The sequence below is a fragment of the Centroberyx gerrardi genome, chromosome 16, assembly GCF_048128805.1.
Source record: "Centroberyx gerrardi isolate f3 chromosome 16, fCenGer3.hap1.cur.20231027, whole genome shotgun sequence".
NCBI lineage: Eukaryota > Metazoa > Chordata > Actinopteri > Beryciformes > Berycidae > Centroberyx > Centroberyx gerrardi.
In genome coordinates, this window is record NC_136012.1 from 25,924,064 (window position 1) to 25,944,096 (window position 20,033).

At 41.5% G+C, this 20,033-nt stretch overlaps 2 protein-coding genes across 2 annotated transcripts in view; both read left to right on the top strand.

Moving 5' to 3' along the window:
• Positions 1 to 10,227, top strand: LOC139927940 (WD40 repeat-containing protein SMU1). The gene is made up of 12 exons (XM_071920255.2): positions 1 to 96; positions 1,086 to 1,296; positions 1,460 to 1,612; positions 1,972 to 2,082; positions 3,082 to 3,210; positions 4,009 to 4,128; positions 4,618 to 4,734; positions 5,322 to 5,449; positions 5,622 to 5,748; positions 6,840 to 7,007; positions 8,320 to 8,472; positions 9,289 to 10,227. Exons 1-12 carry the CDS (start codon positions 71 to 73, stop codon positions 9,385 to 9,387), a joined length of 1,542 nt encoding a protein of 513 aa, XP_071776356.1. The 5' UTR covers positions 1 to 70; the 3' UTR covers positions 9,388 to 10,227.
• Positions 9,396 to 20,033, top strand: part of LOC139927930 (putative carboxypeptidase X1) — a 23,892-nt gene continuing 13,254 nt past the window's right edge. Inside the window, exons 1-6 of the mRNA XM_078289032.1 lie at positions 9,396 to 9,481; positions 11,726 to 11,964; positions 13,329 to 13,470; positions 18,208 to 18,346; positions 18,900 to 19,039; positions 19,442 to 19,526. Of these exons, the coding sequence (XP_078145158.1) occupies positions 9,396 to 9,481; positions 11,726 to 11,964; positions 13,329 to 13,470; positions 18,208 to 18,346; positions 18,900 to 19,039; positions 19,442 to 19,526 (831 nt within the window). The remainder of the gene's footprint in view (positions 9,482 to 11,725; positions 11,965 to 13,328; positions 13,471 to 18,207; positions 18,347 to 18,899; positions 19,040 to 19,441; positions 19,527 to 20,033) is intronic.

Sequence of the window (20,033 nt, forward strand, 5' to 3'; positions counted from 1 at the left end):
GTTTGCGTCTGTCCTGCGTGTGTCTTGCTTTTTCTGCAGAGTTTCTCCTACTGTTTTGAGATAACTAATCATGTCTCTGGAAGTGGAATCGGCAGAGTAAGTAGTCCAGTTAATGATTTATAATATGGATTGTTTATAGAATAATACATTGCCGTATTGCGCCGCATTCTATCACATTTTCTGTTATTGAGGCCTGTTTCACCCTGCAATCACCTGCCTGGCATTAGCGTGCTACGCTAAGCTAGCTACAGTTAGCCACTTATGGATATTGTTTCTTTTCCAGCATACTAAAGAGAACTACATTTCACTTTAATTTATCGTTGTCTTAATGGAATTATTAAAGTGTCCGCCTCTAGTCTTTTCAATATATACGTTGTTTGAGGTAACATAGGGTTGAAAAATATGGGCGCTATCATAAGTTAGCGTTAGCTGCACTGCGAGGTGCTAGAGATCTCGCGCAGACCGGACAGGTAAGTTAGCTAACTTATTCAAACCTGCAGGACAGATGCTGACAAGTCAGAGTGACAGTTTGTTGTCATGTTGAATGTGTCTGCTAACATCACGCTCCTCAATACCTGCTCTTATATACCGGCATGATTTGGCACGTTAACTAGGTAGCTTACGTTAAAATTAGACTGTTAATGTTAGCTTATCAGCTAAGCTGTTAAATAAATCCATACTCGAGTTGCAATGGACAAAATGTCAACGTCGGGGGCGGCAGGGTGGTCTGGTGGTAAAAGAGACCCAGCTGAATGTCCCGGGTTCAGGCCCCTGGTGGGTAAACATCTGCCCTGCTGAAGTGTCTTTGAGCAACACACTGAATCCCTACCAGCTGCAGGGCTGCTGCTCTGTAGCTGAGCCTGACCTCTGACCTCTCAGTGGAGGGTTCCAGGGAAGTGAGAATTTCCTGAGAGGGATCGATAAAGTTTTGCATTATTATTAGTAGGAGTTCCCACATTTCCAAGCAGTTGGATCTAACACACACACCTGCCTCTGACTCCTTACCTAGCGCTCCTGTTATTTGAATTCTTTAAGCTAACCTGCCTTGCCAGTTGCCAGCCTTATACCATTTCTGTTTCCCACAGCGTGATCCGTCTGATAATGCAGTACCTGAAAGAAAACAATCTCCACCGGACACTCGCCACGCTGCAGGAGGAGACCACAGTGTCTCTGAACACAGTGGACAGTATAGAGAGTTTCGTGGCAGATATTAACAGCGGTCACTGGGATACTGTCCTGCAAGCCATCCAGTCCCTCAAGCTGCCAGACAAAACCCTGATCGACCTTTATGAACAGGTGAGTTTGGTTATACAGTGGTGTACAACTGGCTGTCCTTTCAACTGTCATTATGGGAAAAAAACAATCACTTTCAGTCCTGAGTCCAGACTGCAGGACAGTCAGAAGAGCCCTACCTGGGTTCACGTTTCCTCTAAACCAATCTGTGTTGTTTCCTGACCAGGTGGTGTTGGAGCTGATCGAGCTGAGAGAGCTGGGCGCCGCCCGGTCGCTCCTCAGGCAGACCGACCCCATGATCATGCTGAAACAGACGCAGCCGGAGAGATACATCCACCTGGAGAACCTGCTGGCCCGCTCCTACTTCGACCCCAGAGAGGTGAGTCCAAACCCAGATTTATGACCTGAGGACGCTAGGTTCAGTTCGTTTCAGTAAATTTTATGAATCTCTGCTGGGTGATTTATATAGTGTGTTTAATTTAAAACATACTCACGTCTACATGAGATCAAGTTTGTAATTCATCATGAAGTACAACAGAATTCACATTATAAGAGCATTTTGAAGTGTGTACCACCCGAAAGTGTGGCAGGTGGGTGTTACTTTCGGACCTTGTGTGTGCAGAGATGAGGTGAGGTGAGATGAGACCCTGTTAGGCGTACAGGACAAAATTAACCTGTGCATGAATCCATGGTTGTGAGTATTTGTCAGATCGGAGGTGTTTTGTCGTTCCTCTCCAGGCTTACCCAGACGGCAGCAGTAAGGAGAAGCGGCGGGCGGCCATCGCCCAGGCGCTGGCGGGGGAGGTCAGCGTGGTGCCGCCCTCTCGTCTCATGGCCCTGCTGGGACAGGTAGGCGACCTGGACATTTGGAGCTGTGATGTTGCAAGTGGATGAGTTGTCTGTGTGTAGATTCATTTCAGTCATCCAGGTAGTAAAATGTCCAAAAAATAAAAACAGAAAGAAGAACTGATGAAGCCCCTCGGATGAGTGGCGAAACGACTTCAACTCTTCAGTTTTAAGTACATTGGGGTTTTCGTTTTTATTTTTTGAACAAGTGAATGAGTTTCATTCCATAATGAGAGAATTACCACAGAAAATGTAATTGCGTCTGAAGCCCTTTCCGGACACCATTAGTATTACAAGGGGAGGTCTGGTGATTGGTGATTACTACCTCAGGACTTCAGGAATTTTATCGCATCCAGAACAAACATGTCAGTTATTTTCTCCAGCTAGTATAGGAGAAAATTCTGGATGAAATTACCAACTGTCTTTTGAGTTAACTCTTGTGTCCTAGGATAATTTAATTCCATCCCGTCGACATCTGGTGTTTCATAAAATGACATGAAAAATTTCATAAAGTTGACTTGCGCAGCTGGCATCTGGAATGCAAGGCTTATATAACACAGTGGTGGGGCTTTACAACAATATGGAGCCACAGAGTTTTGCTGTACTGTGGGTTCAGTTCTGGTGAAATCATCCGGAAATCATCTCTGCCGTCAGGAAGTGACAAATTGAAACTTCAGATGAAATCCAAACGGTCTCCTAAACAGCAGTGAGTAGCGCTCCGTCCAGGACTCGCCAACGTTAGATTTTCTCCTCTCTCGTCTCTTTTGGTATCTTTGGTGTAAAGCATCACAGACCAGCCGGGTTGGTAAACATGAGCGAGCTGTGTGACGTTTACTGATGTCACCTTACAGGATTTCTGGCTATTGAAGTTCAAACAGTTACCTCTCGCTGTCTTTTGGAGCCGCCGACATGTAAAGTTGCCTAGTGCAGCGTTAACTACAGTATATTAATCTTAAACAAAGTGATTGGGATTGATCCACCTTCTCCCCTCTCCTCCCCCAGTCTCTGAAGTGGCAGCAGCACCAGGGTCTCCTGCCTCCTGGTATGACCATCGACTTGTTCAGAGGAAAGGCTGCCGTCAAGGATGTGGAGGAGGAGCGCTTCCCCACCCAGCTCAGCAGACACATCAAGGTACACACACTGTCCTGCAGTATGGAAGCTACACAGCAATGTTAATTTGCTGCTTCACTGCTCCAAGTAGCGCAGTCTATTCACAAACGGTTCAAGTCAAAAAGTTATCACACCTTCGTAAGCAAAACATATTATTGAGTAGACTTTTTCTTTCCCCCAAAGACACTGTGCCCGCTCTCCCTCTCACTAGCTGTCTTTTTTTGTCCTCTTATAGTTCAGTGTTTTAACTTTTATGTAGCATTGCAGCTTGAGGATAATAATTTTGGTTCCACATCCATCCCTGTTTTGGTCCAAGTTGTAGTGCAGGTTTCTTTTGGATAATACCTTAATTAAAATATTACTTCTAAACCTTAGGACTGCACCTATTTTTATTTTAGGAGGAAATACTTCACAATGGTTTTATTCCAGTGTATTAACCTGTGGAAAAGTATCATAAGTTCACTCTTAAGTATGTAATGAAAATCTCCATTATACATAACATCCTGACAAAGGTGCAAGAGCACAATGTAATTACAGGGTGTAGAAAAATGTAATTACTTGCACTAACATTGTCTTTTTTTTCACTCTTATAAGTGCATTATGTGTTCAAGTTTTTACACAGCACTTTTGTGTATTTTTAACACTTTCCATAGATTAACACACAGGTTAGCACACTGGAATAAGGCCATTGTACGGTAAAATGTTACTGGAAATTTGGCTGAATCATTTTCATTTCACATTTCCTCTGGCAGCGGTGGTAATTTTCATCACTTATATATTGTAAATGTTGTGACGTGGCCTTCTTTTCCCCGTCCACAGTTTGGACAGAAATCCCATGTGGAGTGTTCCCGTTTCTCCCCCGACGGTCAGTACCTGGTCACCGGCTCCGTTGACGGCTTCATCGAGGTCTGGAACTTCACCACCGGCAAAATCAGAAAGGTAACTAAAACACAAGCAAGTCGTGTAAACCAGAGTTACTGTCAAACTTAATCATAGGCATATACATTTACACCTGACATTTCGACATGATTTGTGAGATCTGATTCCACAGAAAATGGCTGCTGTGCATCTCTCATGACTCTGAATTTAGATCACGATGCGATCATGACTACTTTATATTTGTTTTTGTTCCAAATATGTATTTCAGTGGGTCCAGTCCTGTCACTTAATGCATCCTGGTGTGATCGGATGGTCAGTGTAAATGTGTAAATGTAGAAATACACTCTATACTCATTTTGTGGCTTGCGTCTTTCCCAGATATGCACTTCCTTGTGTTGTTAGGAGTGTGTGTTGTTGAGTGACATTACATTTCGAAACACCTTTCAAAAACATAAGAGGCTCATTTTCTATTTCCTCATGAAGTTTTCTCAGTTTCCATATGGCTCCACACTTAATTTGATATGATACTGTATGCTTTGTGTCTGACAGGATCTGAAGTACCAGGCGCAGGATAACTTCATGATGATGGACGATGCAGTGTTGTGTATGTGCTTCAGCCGGGACACGGAGATGTTGGCCACCGGGGCGCAGGACGGAAAGATCAAGGTCTGGAGAGGAATAAACAACTACTTCTTCTTTATTACTTCCCCTAGCGTTCTTTAACCTATCTTTATCCAGGGAAAATTGACTGAGCAGGTTCTTGTGCTAGCACATTTGGGTTATGGTTGAGAGGTTGGGGTTAGCTAAACATACAGTATGTTTCATATTACTTATAGGTAGGTGATATCCTTTCCCACCTTTAAAAAAAGGTGAAACTAATTTAATTCTTGCAATTGGAGATGTAGTGCAATATATTCTCTTCACTGTTCTCCTAAGTATATTATTTTTCATTTTGGTATTAAACACTGAAACATTGAACTATTGCCTGTAAAAGTAATACTGTTTATGTGTGCAATATGTTTTTCATGGTACTCATGACAGTTTCCAGCAAGCAACAAAGCATTAAGTCAAAACAAAATAACGTAAAAATGAAGACATCAATGCATATTAAAGTGTACAAATCAACAAAGTGTAAAACAAAGAAAAGAGTCAAGTTAAACAGGAGAGACTGATGTAAACTCTGTCCCAAGCTCTTTTAAGAGTGCCTACCATTACAAGTTCTGTAATAAGTGTGTGTGTGTGTGTGTGTGCAGGTGTGGAAGATCCAGAGCGGTCAGTGTCTGAGGAGGTTTGAACGCGCTCACAGTAAAGGAGTAACATGTGTCAGCTTCTGTAAGGACAGCAGCCAGCTCCTCAGCGCCTCCTTCGACCAGACCATCAGGTAAACTCACATCTCACCAAACAACTTCACCCTCTAATTTCTTTTCAAACCTATTTTTAATTCAGCTGAAACCCTAATAACTAAGTCAACTACTAGACGGGGCAACTCTGCTCTACACTGCATATCTTTTTAGGGACCATGTGCTTTAAAATCTTGATGGTTTTTGTGTCAGGGTCCATGGGCTGAAGTCGGGTAAATCTCTGAAGGAGTTCCGCGGTCACTCCTCCTTCGTCAACGAAGCCACCTTCACTCCGGACGGCCACCACATCATCAGCGCCTCCTCCGACGGGACAGTCAAGGTAGGAAGGAGCTGCAGAGGCTGAGCCCACCTGAGGGGTTGGGATGTCAAACTTGTCTTACTTGAATATAAATTTCACATAGTCATTCACGTGTCGAGTGACTTTCATGACCCATGGGCCTTTAAAAAACTGTTAAAATCACATTAAGCGATTTCAAAAATACATGGGAACCTGTGGGGAAAAACAATAAGTCGTACTTTCATAAAAACTTTGCAGCTTCATGGTATATATCCAATGACAGCGATATGCCTGTATAGTAGGGCTGGGTATCGCCACTGATTTCCCGAATCGATTCGATATCGATTCGGTTAGGGATATTTCAGTTACAATATCAATTTTGCTTGGATATGAAAGAGATTCTCAGAGAACTAATGCTGTAAATTGTACAAGGAACCCTCTAACCTGGTGCGTTATTAAAAATATTAATGTTTACATTAAGAATTGACCCCAAAGCAGTTACATTAATGTACTTTTTATTTAACATGACCAACACACTACAGCACTCAACACAATATAGTGCAAGTTGTTCAACTCTACAGACTCTAGAGGCATATATTGGGCATATATTAAAAGATCGATCTCGGATTTTATGAATCGATATCGGATCATTCAAATGAAGATCGATTTGAATCGGAAAATCGATTTTTTAAACCCAGCCCTACTGTATAGATCTAGCCATGTGCAGGGTTCGCACACTCCTGGAAACTTTAGAAAAGTCCTGGAATTTTAAAATAGTATTTTCCAGGCCTGGAGAAGTTATGAAAAATTATAAAAGGGAGAAGTAAGAGTTTTGGAGAAGTTCTGAAATGTTATTTGTGAAGTGAATGATTTTTTTTTCTTAAATGTCACAAAAAGCTGTGGCTGGCTTCCTGCTGGAGGAAAATATTGTTGGTTGCTGACTTTTTGTTGACGAGGTTAAAATATTATAGTAATCCTTGATTTAGTCGTGAAAAACTTGACTTAAAGTTACTGTAGTTGATGGTTACTTTAATTCAGTCTCATTAAAATTGGAAAAAGGAATGGAAAAGTCTGCATGTGTGTTGCTCCCATAGTGACCGGTGTGTCTCCCCCCTGTGTTCCCCCTGCATCAGGTCTGGAACATGAAAACCACCGAGTGCACCAACACCTTCAAGTCTCTGGGCACGTCGGCCGGCACCGACATCACCGTCAACAACGTCATCCTGCTGCCCAAGAACCCCGAGCACTTCGTCGTGTGTAACCGCTCCAACACCGTGGTCATCATGAACATGCAGGGACAGGTCAGTACCGCAGATCACAGTCCAGTTAGAGTCCTGCGTTACTCACTCTGCTCTTTGAGGGAAAACCACGTCCAGAAGAGCTACAGGTGGTCAGGTGTACAGCAAACCTAGTGTTGATTACTTTAGATATCGGTTATAGACTCACTGACAAGAAGTGTGATTTTTGTTCCCCCCTTCAAAGAAATGTATTACTTATTACATGATTTCCCTGCCTCAAAACGAAATTATTTCAGACACAACACCGTTTTTTTTCCAGCTGGAGATAGACCGTTTCCCAATGTACTCTTTAAACTTTTCTGTTTTCTTAATCCCGTCCCAGTTTTTGGTTTTGCAAGTTGTTTACAACAGGCTTAGTTCATAGTCCAACGTGGAATACTGACTTATAGATTGCATTGCTAGTAAAATATATAATACTTTTCAGGGTACTTGAGACTGTTCACAGCTGGCAACAAAGCGAAAACTCACAACAACAGAACATGAAAGTCAAGAAAACAAAGCATACAGCGGAGTCTGTATCAACAGAGAATAACAAAACAAATCAGCAAAGTGTGAAATGAAATGGAACAGACTAATGTGCCTCCCAGCTCTCTTTAAGATGAAGCTGTAGCAACACAATTTAACTGTAATTTGCTCTCTGTCTCTGATGTTAGTGTTCTTTGGTGTCGGCACAGAGGGAAATGAAGAGACTCCTTCCAAAATTATTATTATCTACCATTTAAACTATCCACTTAGGCTTGCTAATTAATCATCACCTTTTAAATCACTTCTTAAAGCACACTTTATAGACTTGTTTTTATGTGATGTTTCTGTTTTTGCCAGCCTTTTAATCTTCTACTCTTTAATCTGTTTCTTTGAATTATTCCCAATTTTCATCTCCTTTTTATAGATTTTACTATTCTTTGGTTTTATGCCTTTTTTGTAAAGCACTTTAAACCTGGGTTTTAAGATAAGTGCTGTATAAATAAAGTGTATCATTATCATTCGAAATATGAGACACATATTACATATTAACTTATTAGCTTGAGCCCTTTACTTACAACTTTGCAATAGTTTAGAGGATGTACTCGTATGCTTTCTTTTTTTCTTCAATATTGAGCAATGAACATCGACTTTTAAATTGACTTTGAGGTGTTTTGTTATGAAACCCTTCACATTATGATGAGGATATTGTTTGATAGTGGCCAAGATTTTCCTCTCAGAGAGTGATGAAGCAAATCGTGAAACCCTTGTGTGTGTGTGTGTGTGTGTGTGTGTGTGTGTCTTTGTGTGTTTTCCTCCCCCCCCTCTGACTGTTGCTCCCTGTCCCGTCCAGATCGTGAGGAGTTTCAGCTCCGGTAAGAGGGAAGGCGGAGACTTCGTGTGCTGCACCCTGTCGCCCCGCGGCGAGTGGATCTACTGCGTGGGAGAAGACTTTGTGCTCTACTGCTTCAGCACCGTCACCGGCAAGCTGGAGAGAACGCTGACGGTACGCTGCTGCTCAGGAACTCTGATAACAGAAATATCATGTTCCCCCTCGACCTTTGCTTTAAAATCTGTCTGTGAAAAGATCATCTGCAACTCTCGACAGCGGCTTGTGTATATTACACATAGCACATTTTAAAGGAATAGTTCACCCAAAAATGATAATTCTGTCATTATCTACTCACCCTCATGCCAGTTGAAACGGGTGAAGTTTGTTAGTCCATATAACACACATGGAGGTTGGCAGCATGACTCTGTTGCAGCCTTCTAAAAAAAAAAAAAATTTCTGTGGTGACCGGTTCTTTACAGTTCCAAAAAGAGCAAAAATTACCATAAAATGACACATAATCCAAAATCCACTCCATAATCCAGCATAATCCAAGTCTTCTGAAGCCAAACAATTGCCCAGTGAGTGGAAACGACCGATATTTACACCATTATTTAGCACAAATCTTTACTACAGCCGTTAATTCAGAGACCTGTCGTGTTCATGTGAATCTTCTCCACTTCCTTGTTTACACTGCTTAATATTTAACGCGTAACGATAAGTAACGCTAACTGCGTACTTATCAGACTTTCAAATAAAGAAGAAAATGTCCGACGACTTCGATTTAGAAGAGGAAGCTTGTAAATGAATGTAGCTTGTAAAAAAATATAATTTGAAATCAGTATTTTGGTGTCAAGTGATTAACGCCACTGGGAAGTAGCCGTGTAATAAACTCATTAACGTTCGCTTCGTGTCGGCATCTTGAATTCAGCCCGTCGGGGGGGGGGGGGTTAGTTTGGGATCTTAATCACGTCTTCCGCCTCTCTTCTGCAGATCCATGAGAAGGATGTGATCGGCATCGCCCACCACCCGCACCAGAACCTCATCGGCACCTACAGCGAGGACGGCCTGCTGAAGCTCTGGAAGCCCTGAGCGTCGCCATGACGACCGACCGGACGTTCCACCGGACGCTCCCCCCACAGCAGCTGCTCTCCCCACGCTGGACGCTGCTCCGCTCACAGCATATGTATTTTTTTTTTACTTTTTTTTTATTTTTTTTTACAGTCTCGGAAGCATCATTCACTTCCAGGTCAAAGTGGACTGAAGGTTTTGATGTATCTCAGTGTCAGAATGATGTCATGGCCTCAGTAGCACCATCAGTTTCAAGCATTCAACTGTGTCCTTCCATTTGAAAATGGTTTGTAATGAAAAACGATGCAAAGAGAGTGCAGATGATACACACTTTTTGTGCTTTGTGTATGATTGAAGGCATAAAGCTGGATATTGGCAGCTGATGGCGGTTTTGGGGTTTGGAGTTTTTTTTATTGGCAGTACAGTAGAGCCTCGTTTACCTGGACCCTGCAACAATAAAGGTTATTTTGGAGATCGCTGTTCAGATCTTTCAAATACTCGGTATAAGTGAAGACTTGTGTGGATTTCCAAGATTATATATCCACTTTGGAAAAAAAACATTACCTGAAATTCGTCATTCAGTGTCTAAAATATAAAGGATTCAGTCTGTAAACCTTTTTTAAATTTGTCAAGCAAGGCCTTATGTTATCTTACTATACTTGGAAAAAATACCAGCTTGTTTTACTGTTGTGTCCTGAATCCGTTTGTTTGATTAGGTGTCACTTTTTTCAAATGGTGGATATTTGATTCTGGAAAAAGAAACACTTCAAAACATGAACCAAGAATACTTATGTATTCGAAAATGGCCTGTTTGGTGTTAATTTACTGGTAAAATACTGGTAAATGTTAAAGACACGCATCAAGAAAATGTTTGAGCAGGTATAATAAATTTGGAAATAAATAACTTTTCATTCATTCTACCTTTTCAGTTACTGGTCAAATAAATGAGGTTCTACTGTTCAACACCTGAGCTTTGGAAACATTTTCGAAATGTATTTTTTGTGTGGAATAACTTTTTTTGAAGTTATAATAAATTGTGTCAGTTTTGTTTAGAGTGAGGACAGACAGTGTCAGATGTTTGCGGTGGGGAGTGTAGATATTTGACTCAATTGTTGTTTTGAAAATTCCTCCTTTTTGTAAATATATTTTTTATTAGCATTTTGATTTTTTTCAAAGAAGATCTGGTTGGATAGTGTTTTCGATTTGTGTGTTGGCATTTGTTTTGTTTATTGTCATGATCGAGAAATGAAGGGTTTCAGTCCAAAATGCTATATATTCTCTTTTAGAACATTTTTGCTCAATGAAATTCCTCAATATTTCAAAAAGAGATGATTCCATCCTCAAAAACAGAAGTAGTTTGTCAGCAAAGATCTTAAGATGACTCATAACTTTTAATAGTGACCCGTAATGTGTTTTAATTTAAAGAGAGCAATCGTTTTGTCAGAGCAGATATCTGTTTTGGAATGAAACTTCAAATATCAAGGGCTGCTGTCATGTGTGTCTTCATAGGATGTGTGTTAATTTTCAGACTTCATTATCTCAATTCCTGGCTGACTTAGGAAACTTCTCCCAGATGTGAAGTGCATGAATTACTGTTAGATCACACAAACCAAAGTGTCTCTAGTTTGCTGGACGTAAAACATTTCCCATGTCATGTTTCTTGTCTGTGCCAATAAAGCTATTTAACCAGATGCCTTTTAACAATGAAGTGAGTGTCTTTAATTGGTCTTGTCTGGTGTTGGAGAGGAGGAAGATGGATGTACTGTGTGTTAAGGAGAATAATTAGAAGAATATTTTGAAAATGTAATTATTTCAAGGAAGCATCAGAATCACCAGATTGTTGTTTTTTTTTTACCCAATTGACACCCATGTTTGCAGTTCCCATTCTACAGCCTTTAGGAACAATTGTACCACAGCTATGACTTAAAATGTACTTTGTTTTTTTTAAGATAGTAGACATTCTTCTAAGTTGTCTGGTATATGTTTTGTATTTGAGTCTTTCTTTGTGTATTTTTTGTTTTTAGATTTTAGAATAAATTTCTGCTTTGAAAATAACCTTTTCAGAAAGAAAAAAAACATTTTCGTTTACTGCAGATTCCTCCTTAAACACAATCTTTATTTTCACTTTGGTACTTTATCATACAAAAAGAGCACCTCAACTGGGTTTTATTTTGAAATTCCCGACCGGAAGTTGTGTGTATTCTGGGTGGCTTGACAGCAGTGTAGCGCCACAGGTCAGGGGGGCTGAATGGGTCTCAGTACTAGAGGGTTTTCTGCAGGGAGCAGTTACTATGGCAGGAGTTTTGCACTTCAGTGTGTTTTTATTTCTGCATTGTGGATCATTTGTTCTCATCTCCAGCAGTCCCACTGATAACAGCACTGCAGGAACATCTACTGTGGATTCAAATGCAACCTTCACTCCCACAGAAAGCCTTTATTCTACAGGGAGAACTAATGCTCCTAACACCACAGAGGTTCCCACCACAGGATTCACGACCAAACCTGCTGCTGAACATCTGACTGAGGAACCTGATGAAGCAGCGGACAAAAAAGTTTCCAGCAAAGAGGCTGAAGAAGAAGAAGGTCCTTTGGAGTTTGGTGAGTTGACCAAACTGGTGTTTTACTTCTATTTTCCAATGAAATCTTGCTGTTCTTGGTTTTATCCCTAATGAAAAATCACATAATATTCCTATGGTGTGTCTATGGCACTCAATAGTGATTTTGCAGTGACCTTGTTATTTTCTTTATTTCTTATGATAACACTATAGTATTCCTATAATATTACTATAGGGACTTAAAGTTGTCCTGCGGTATTTGTATAGTATCCTACTAAATGTATTATAGGGTTACTGTAGTTCAGTTTCATATGTATAATTGTGCTTATCTGTCAAATTGCAATTTTTAATTGATGTTTAATTGATTGTGCGCTAATTGTTCTTGTACTCATTGTCCCGCTGTGTTTCATTACTAGTTCCCATAAACAAAAACAGTGTTAACATTTGAGTGTAATGAGTCCCTCTGATGACTTACAGACTTAACAGCCATGAGAACAAAGTAACAAAAATATTAATTAGATGGGGAACAAATGAGTTTGCAGTTTGCAAGACAAGGGAATTAATGTACACTCTACCAATTATGGGTTGATGGGGCTCTTCCAGCGTTCAATGGCAGCCAATAAGCTTATTCGGGTTCCTTGCTGGAAAATAAAATATCCCTACAGGGTTCCTTGAAGAACCCCCCATATGTCAAAGGTCTCTGGAAGGACCATCAGGATTAATGAACCATTTATTAGGGAGTTCTTCAGGGAACCTTCTCGGGCTCCCCTGTAATAGCAAGCAAAGGAATCCTTCATGGTTCCTCCTCAAAGCCTTGTTTTCAGTTTTCAGAGTGCACAAAGCGCTCTGTTGGTCTTTGCATATCTGTGGTCAGGGAGTCAGTGTCCGGGGGGGTTGAGGGGGGTGTGGGGTGTTGAAGCAGCTTGAACCGTGACTTATCTTCTGATGAAAACCAGATGGCCAGTGTGATGCCTTGGAAAAAAAAGGAAAGACGAGATCCCTTGCACTCTTTACTACCAGTCACTTGTAATGTTGGATCATCCAGGAATTTAAGTTTATTCAACTGTTACACTCATCATTAAGTCGCTCTGGATAAGAGCAGCAGTTAAACCGTAAATGTAAACATCTACAGCTCAGAACTTCAGCCAGGCATCAACACAGTGTCAGGGTTTAAAGCTGGTTTTCACTGCTCACTGTGCCTCCCCACACTGTCTTCTGGTGGTGGAAGATGAAGGAACGGACCAACCAGAGTTAAAAGTTTAAATTTTATCAAAATAAGTCCTGCCTGGTGGATCGGATATACCCTGAAATAAAGAGCGGCCCCGACGATTCACGAAAAGTCTGAAGTCATGTTCTGTGAGGTGTGAATGTTTGCCGCTGAGCATGAAATGGTTTGCGTTTTTGTAGCGAGGAGGTCCAGCAGGAGCGTTAAGGTAGCAAAGAAGACCAAAACGCTCCTGAAGAAACCCAAAGTCCTCCACAAGAAGCCCAAAGTCAAGACCGAGGCTGCTAAGAAAGCCAAACCCCGAGTCAAACAGAGAGTGAGCCAGTCGCAGGCCGCGGAGACAGGCCCACGTATGTATGGGGATCAGCCCCGAGGTATACAGTATGTGGATCAGACTGGGGTCAAATAGTAGCCGCAGATATTTTTACTTTTTGCTTTCACCTGCTCGAAGTACCAGACTGATGGGATTTACTGCATCAGGACAATTCAGGTAGTGTCAGCTAAGTTCTTGACCCAGAAATTCATTTTAAATCGACTTAAAATGCTTTCATGGGATTGTCAAAACTTGGTGGCGCTCGCTGAATTGTGAAATGATGCTGCACCTATCTGGCTGCCAGGAAAGCATCAAACAAACCAAACAAAAGTATTCTGCAAATGCTATTTTTCAACCCAGGTCTGATGTGGAATGGATTCACCCAGTGGAGTGGGTCCCATGCTGTATATCTTAACTATTGTAGTGTGAAGAAATCAACCTAATACCTGATATTACCCTCTGGGAGGTAATATCCTCGCCTCCCGCCCTCACAGCCTCACTGTAGTCTTAAAGGAAAATAAAGACTTTCTGGAAAATAACCTCTGATTACCCATTATATGATGAGAAGACTGGAAGCAGCTTCACCTCTCTGTGTTCAGTATTTAGTGCAGGAGGGAGTTTTTGATGTGATGCAACCAACCGCTAAATATACACAGCATGTTTTAATGTTATCATGCACTGTAGCAAACTAAATGCATGATGGACACACACCAGGAGGCAGAACAGCGCTGGTTTTTGATGCTGGAAGTTAACAAAAAAAACAACATTCATGAAGGGCTGTTGGTGCAGAAATGGCCAGACCCAACACACACCAATGCAAACCTATCCAGCAAAAATTTTGACACTGAATAGATGAAAATAGATAAATACAGCACCAAAATGAAAGTTGAGACGCCGTTTGCAGTCGTAAGTCGCTGCTACCTGCATCGTTTCATGACACTGGGACCTAAATATGTTTGATATCAGTTCAAATCAGTTCCAAAAGCTGTTTTGATATGATTTTTTTTTACCAATGCTGTGAAATATTGTGAAAATTTTGTGCTGATTTTGGTTGATGTTGACATCGGCATCTGGGAAACGCTTGCTGGGTGTGCCAGAAAATGCAAAATGGTGAGTTAATCACTGTATTGTTATATGTTTTAAAATTTGGCTATAATATACAGATTTGGGGCTAATCTGGGTTTTACATTTCATTGTCTCAGTTACATAATAAAAACTGCCAAAGCCCGACATCTATACCCCATGATTCAGTTTTTCCTTGTGTATTACCTTCTTTCCTTATGAAAACTGGTCACACTGGTAAAACTGCCACCAGTCTTCCCAATACACAATGGTAAGATGATCAGAAAGCTTGTTTGCCAGAAAGATGTATCTTTAACCACTGGCCAATCATAACTCATAACTGCTTATCTTCCATCACACTGTCTCCCTTCCTCTTGTTTCTTATAGGTCCATCTTTTTTCTCTCTCTTTTTCTCTCTCTCTGTCTAGTCTTATTTTCCTGTCTGTCTCTCTACTTGAGTCTTTCTATCTATCTCTGTTTCTCTCTCTCTGTATCATGCTGTTAATCTTATTTTTCTCAAGCCACACACACACACACACACACACCCACACACACACGCACACACACACACACACATCATGTGGTCCAGGCATGGCATACTTGTTTCCCCTGTGTAGTTTGAGTTTCCTCTGAGGGACAACAGCCAGTTTGGTTTTCATTTTTCTGTCCCTCCAGAGGAATTACCCCTCCTCCCCTATCCCTGTGAACCCTACCACACACACACACACACACACACACACACACACAGAGACACACACACACACTCTCGCAAATGTTTCGGAAACAGAGCTGGGATTGGGCTACCAGATGGTATGTGTGTGTATGTGTGTGTGTGTGTGTGTGTGTGTGTGTGTGTGTGTAAGAGTTAGTGTATGTATATAGAAGAGCCTAGACAGCGGCCAGTGGGGGTTGGCTGGAAATAAATGCCTAGTCAGCAAGTTGTCCGGTCATATCGAATCAAAGTCAGCGCTCTTTAAAAGCCATCTGCACAGGACCAGAGGCCGAGTGTCTGGAGAGAGGTTACCACGGTTACCATGAGACGTGCCGCCATGTTGGAAAAGACAAAGAAAAACATAATTTGTGTGCAGTGGTATGGTGTTTATTATTCCTTTAAAGAGAGAAAAATATTTGTATTGATTATCAAGCATATCGTAGCACAGAAAGCAATTTGTTTGATTAGTCACTCTATTCTGAGTGATTGTGGGCGGGGCCAGAGGCTTCACAACTGCTAATTAAGTAGCATTAATCAAAAATAAACAAGACAAACTCAATAAAATGACTTCAGAGCTTAGCATCAGCCCCAACAACGGATGTAACTGTTTTCCAAGCATCGTTTTTTAGATGTTTATTCCTGTTGCCTTTCAAATAAAGGTCATGGAGAACTGGGAAGCTTCGAATGGCTGGAATCAACCTATCGTCCATTTTGCACTTGCCAGGTGGAACTGTTGTTCACAGAATGAAATCACATCGGCGGGAAAACAAGGAAGCACAGAAATCTGCTGAACTTTTCTGAATGGAAAGTTCAGCTGTGGTGACGAGCTTGTTGAGCGTCCAAACATCAGCTGAGTTTCCCTCATCGCTCAGCTCTGGAGGAAACAAATGGACTCATGTTGACATGCTGATCGTGTTGCTCACAGAGTGAACGAACAGTTAAGGCGCTGGTTTTCAGTCCTGCTACTCATGACTCAGAGTTCTGCTGGTTTTCTATCCTACCAGATAGCTACTTGCATTCACCTTGTACATCCCAGGTGCCTGATTACATGGCTAGAATGAAAACCAGCGGGGTTCTGGGTCCCGAGAACCACTGGGTTACATTCTCAGTGCGACCACCCATGCAAAAAAAAAACAAAACAAAACATAAACGAACTGAAAATAAAAATAAACGACCTCGAAAAAGTATACACACTCATATTAATGCCAGACACTTTGGATAAAAGTGTGTAGACAAGCAATTGTTGTTCTATCGGTAGGAAAAGTCAAGGTCCTGAGCAGAAGGCAGCGAGCGATACCAGGTTGGACAAAGCTGTTCCCCCCCAAAAAACACTCATCATGTTTTCTCTGTGTGAGCATTTTTGGACCACCGAGTACGCAAGCTTTGCACTCAAACCAACAAATTAGTATGATTTATTTTCTCTCTAAGTGGAGTTTATTTACACAGATATGATAGGGGCCGGGGTGCAGAGTGTTTAGCTGTACTATAAATTAAATTATACAATGATGCAAGTCTCTCTACCCAGGGTTCAGTAGTTTCTGAAGAAGTTTGTGGCTTGGCAGGAAAGCACAGGTCAGCAGTAATAAGACCGTACAGCCGTTACTCTCTGGAGAGAAGCAACATTTCGAGTCACATCTCAGCAGAGTTCCAGCAGGACTACAAGGCAAAAGGGTGTTAGGGTTTTTAAAGGGAAATGCCACTGAAATTTAGCATTCATTGATGCTATATTTATACCCCGGCCGGGAGCTTTAGAGTCTTTAGATCCCAATAAAGCGTCCTGGCAAGAAGTGACAGAGTTTGCAGGATCTTCCAGCTGGTGAACCGAGCTGAACCCTCCAGACAATGAGAGTCTGTCTGGGTCTCTAACACAGCAGCAGAAGAAGAAGAAGCTGGACGATGTTAAGGAAATCTCACCCTCTCTACCAGAGTGTTGTTCTTGCTCTCTCTCTCTCTCTCTCTTTCTGCTAGTGTCTCTCTCTCACTCTCTCTTTAGTAGCATCTCTCACTTTCTCTTTTTCAATTCAGTTTCAGTTCAATTCAAGCTGCTTTATTGGCATGAAATACAAAAGTAGTTACCGCCAAAGCAAAGTCAACAAATTCAAATGACAGCAAACTTGAGCACATGACAGTGACAATAAACAATATACAACTGATATGTCATCAAATTAGTAAATACAACAATCAATTATCAGTCAACCAATTTCTCTCTTCCCTCTCTTTCCTCTTTCGCTTTTATACTTGCATGTTTCTTTGTTGGGAAGAAATGTAAATAAATCTGTGTTGCCAAAGCATATAATAAGCAAATAATAGATAAAGGAAGAGAGAAAGAAACAATAAAAGTAAAGCATGAAGAAGTAAACATAAGATTATGATCAAATGATTGAAAGAAATACACAAGTGCATGATGTGCTCTACAATATAGTACTATGTATATTTGTTGTACATGAAGTATGTACATGTATAAATAGATGCATGTGAGAAATCTCCATGCATGCATATTATACCTTTACACACTTGCACAGTACACATATATAACATTAAGTAAAGGTAGGTTAAAAAGACAAACCTCTTTCTCCCCTGCTTCTCTCTCTTTACAAGCATCTCTCAACATGGTCTCTCTCTCCCTCTCTCCCTCTGTTGACTAGTGTCTCTCTCCCCTCTCTCTTTCTTCTATTTATAGCGCATCAGTCTTTCCTTTCACTTGAATTTCCTGAAAAACCTCTTCTCACCTCTTGTCTTTCTTTTTTACTCACACGCTTTTGAGAGTTGATTGCAAGTGAGAGCAATTTATCGACTCTCGCTTTTCACTCACAAGGTGGAGTGTGTGTGTGTGTGTGTGTGTGTGTTACATACAGAGACACAAGACAACAGAGCGTGTGTACGTGTTTGTCTGTCTGTGTTTGTATGTGTGCAGTACATGTATTTGTGCACAAATGTGTTGTACATGTTAGTATGTTTTTTTTCTGACGTGTAGTAATAATATTCAGCTGTTGTCTCTGTCAGAATGTCCTCCACTGGGTCTGGAGTCTCTGAGGGTGAAAGACGTCCAGCTGAGGGCGTCGTCCTTCAAGCGGCGCGGCCTCGGCCCGCACCGCGGCCGCCTCAACATCCAGGTAACCTGCCAGGCTGTGGGCGAGCTGAAGGAGGAGGGAACTCATCCATAACAATACAGATTCTGTCCAGTCTCACTCCACGTGTTTTGTTCTGTAAGCTAAAGCTAGCTACCTTAAAATGATTTCAAGTCTTATTGTAGAAGTGCAAATATCAGGTATAATCCATGTGTCAGTGTTGGGAATTGTGAGCCATTTTATGCTAGACGAGCAATGCCTTTCCACTAAAGGGCTTTCAGGTGACATTATGCACCCTCTGGCGGCCATATTGGAGGTCTTCAGCTCTTTGGCAACAGTGGCTGTGAAAGGCTGATTGTGTTTCTAAACGTACAACTTGTCCGTCTCAACAGAACTGAATTTTCTGTGCTGTTTTTGACCGGGAACTGATCATTTCATCACCGATAAATGTGATTGATTTTGTGTTTAGATAATGTCAGCTTGTTAGCTAGCTAACCATAGTATCTGGTGAGCTAACCATCGCTGTCTTGTTAATACATCTGATGTGTGTGTGTGTATGTGTGTGTGTGTGTGTGTGTGTGTGTGTTGTGTATTGCAGTCTGGGATACAGGATGGTGACATCTATGACGGAGCCTGGTGCACGCAGCACAGAGACAGGGACCAGTGGCTGGAGGTGGACGCTCTGCGGCCGACCCGCTTCACCGGCGTCATCCTGCAGGGTCGCAGCTCCATCTGGAGGTCAGCTCAGGTCAAAGGTTACATTCTAGAAAATAATGAAAGTGTTTTTCAAAACGGTGCTTTTAGGTCCACAGAAAATCACAGGCTTCTCTCTGTTGTCCTTGTTCTTGCTTTCTTACCTTAAGGTAATAATTTTTTCCCAAAATAGCTATATAGTGTTTTAGAGTAAAGCTCCTTATTTACTCTTTATTTTCTTCTGTTACCTACAAGATTGCAGTTATAGTTTTGCTCAGTGATGTAGCTTTGCGGCGATCTCCTTTTGGAACCAAACTCCTCTTCAAGGCTTTTCTGTGTATCACAGTTAACACTATGTATACTATATGATGTGTGTCACGCTTAATACTGTATATACTATATAATTACATCTCTTGTACATCTCTTGTACGTCTTGTTCACACACAGCTGGGACATTGTGTATACCTACAAGGTGCAGTTCAGTAACGACACGCTGGTCTGGAAACCTTGTATGAACGGGACTGAAGAGGCTGTGAGTTCTCTGAATACATTATTTTCTCATTCAGTTTCTCATTCACTTTCCTCACACAGTGGTTACTAATGGTTACCAGGGACATGCAGCCATGTTGGAGGAGTGATGAAAGGAAAGCTATTGTGGTATTCTACAAAATGATGTTCTTTTTCCTTCTAAACTCCCTACCACTGCACAGAAATCTGCCGTTTTCTTTGTTTTGGAATAGGTGATAACATTGCAATCTTTCCTTGTGTTGTTACTCCTCCAACATGGTGGAAATGTCCTCGAAACCCTTGGTAACAGCTCTCCAAACATTTGGGAAAAGACCGATATTCCATGAGTGAACCAAGGACACTCCGCTGCCGTTGGCTTATACAGTCTTAGACGTGATGGTCTCTGGCAGCCTGGCTTTGGTTTGTTTATTCAGCGGTCTTTATGGTATTTGTGCCGCGACCACAGCTGACCCTGAACATGCAAACTAGACTATTCAGACTATTTTCCATGCGGCATCAGGCTGGCAGCTCG